General features: G+C 28.9%; 1 protein-coding gene across 1 annotated transcript in view; it reads right to left on the bottom strand.

Moving 5' to 3' along the window:
- ENU1_157790 (hypothetical protein) overlaps window positions 1-280 on the bottom strand; it is a gene marked incomplete at both ends in the record, with an annotated part of 603 nt that extends 323 nt beyond the window's left edge. Inside the window, one exon of the mRNA XM_008860774.1 lies at window positions 1-280. This exon is cut by the window's left edge and continues 323 nt beyond it. Coding sequence (XP_008858996.1) covers window positions 1-280 — 280 coding nt within the window.
- Between the last annotated feature and the right edge of the window lie 35 nt (window positions 281-315).

Below are 315 nucleotides of genomic sequence, written 5' to 3'. Positions count from 1 at the left end.
CAATTTCAGATAATCTATTAACACATTCGATAATTTCGATTTCTTTATCATAACAATCCATCTGAATATTATAATACTCTTCTTCTAACTTTTTTAACATACTTTCTGCATTAGCCATACCTTTTTTACCTTCATTATATCTTTCAAGTATTTCTTGTGCCGTTCGTTGCTCTTTCACTATTACGAATTCATATCTATATGGTGAATTTGCATGTCGTTCATAATGACATTTACATACATTACAATAATCATTATCAATGCAAGCACATCTCTTTTTCATATCCCCTGGAATATAACATGGATAATGACATGTTT

Source organism: Entamoeba nuttalli (genome assembly GCF_000257125.1).
Source record: "Entamoeba nuttalli P19 unplaced genomic scaffold asmbl_6634, whole genome shotgun sequence".
NCBI lineage: Eukaryota > Evosea > Mastigamoebida > Endamoebidae > Entamoeba > Entamoeba nuttalli.
This window is presented reverse-complemented; position numbering and strand designations above follow the sequence as displayed.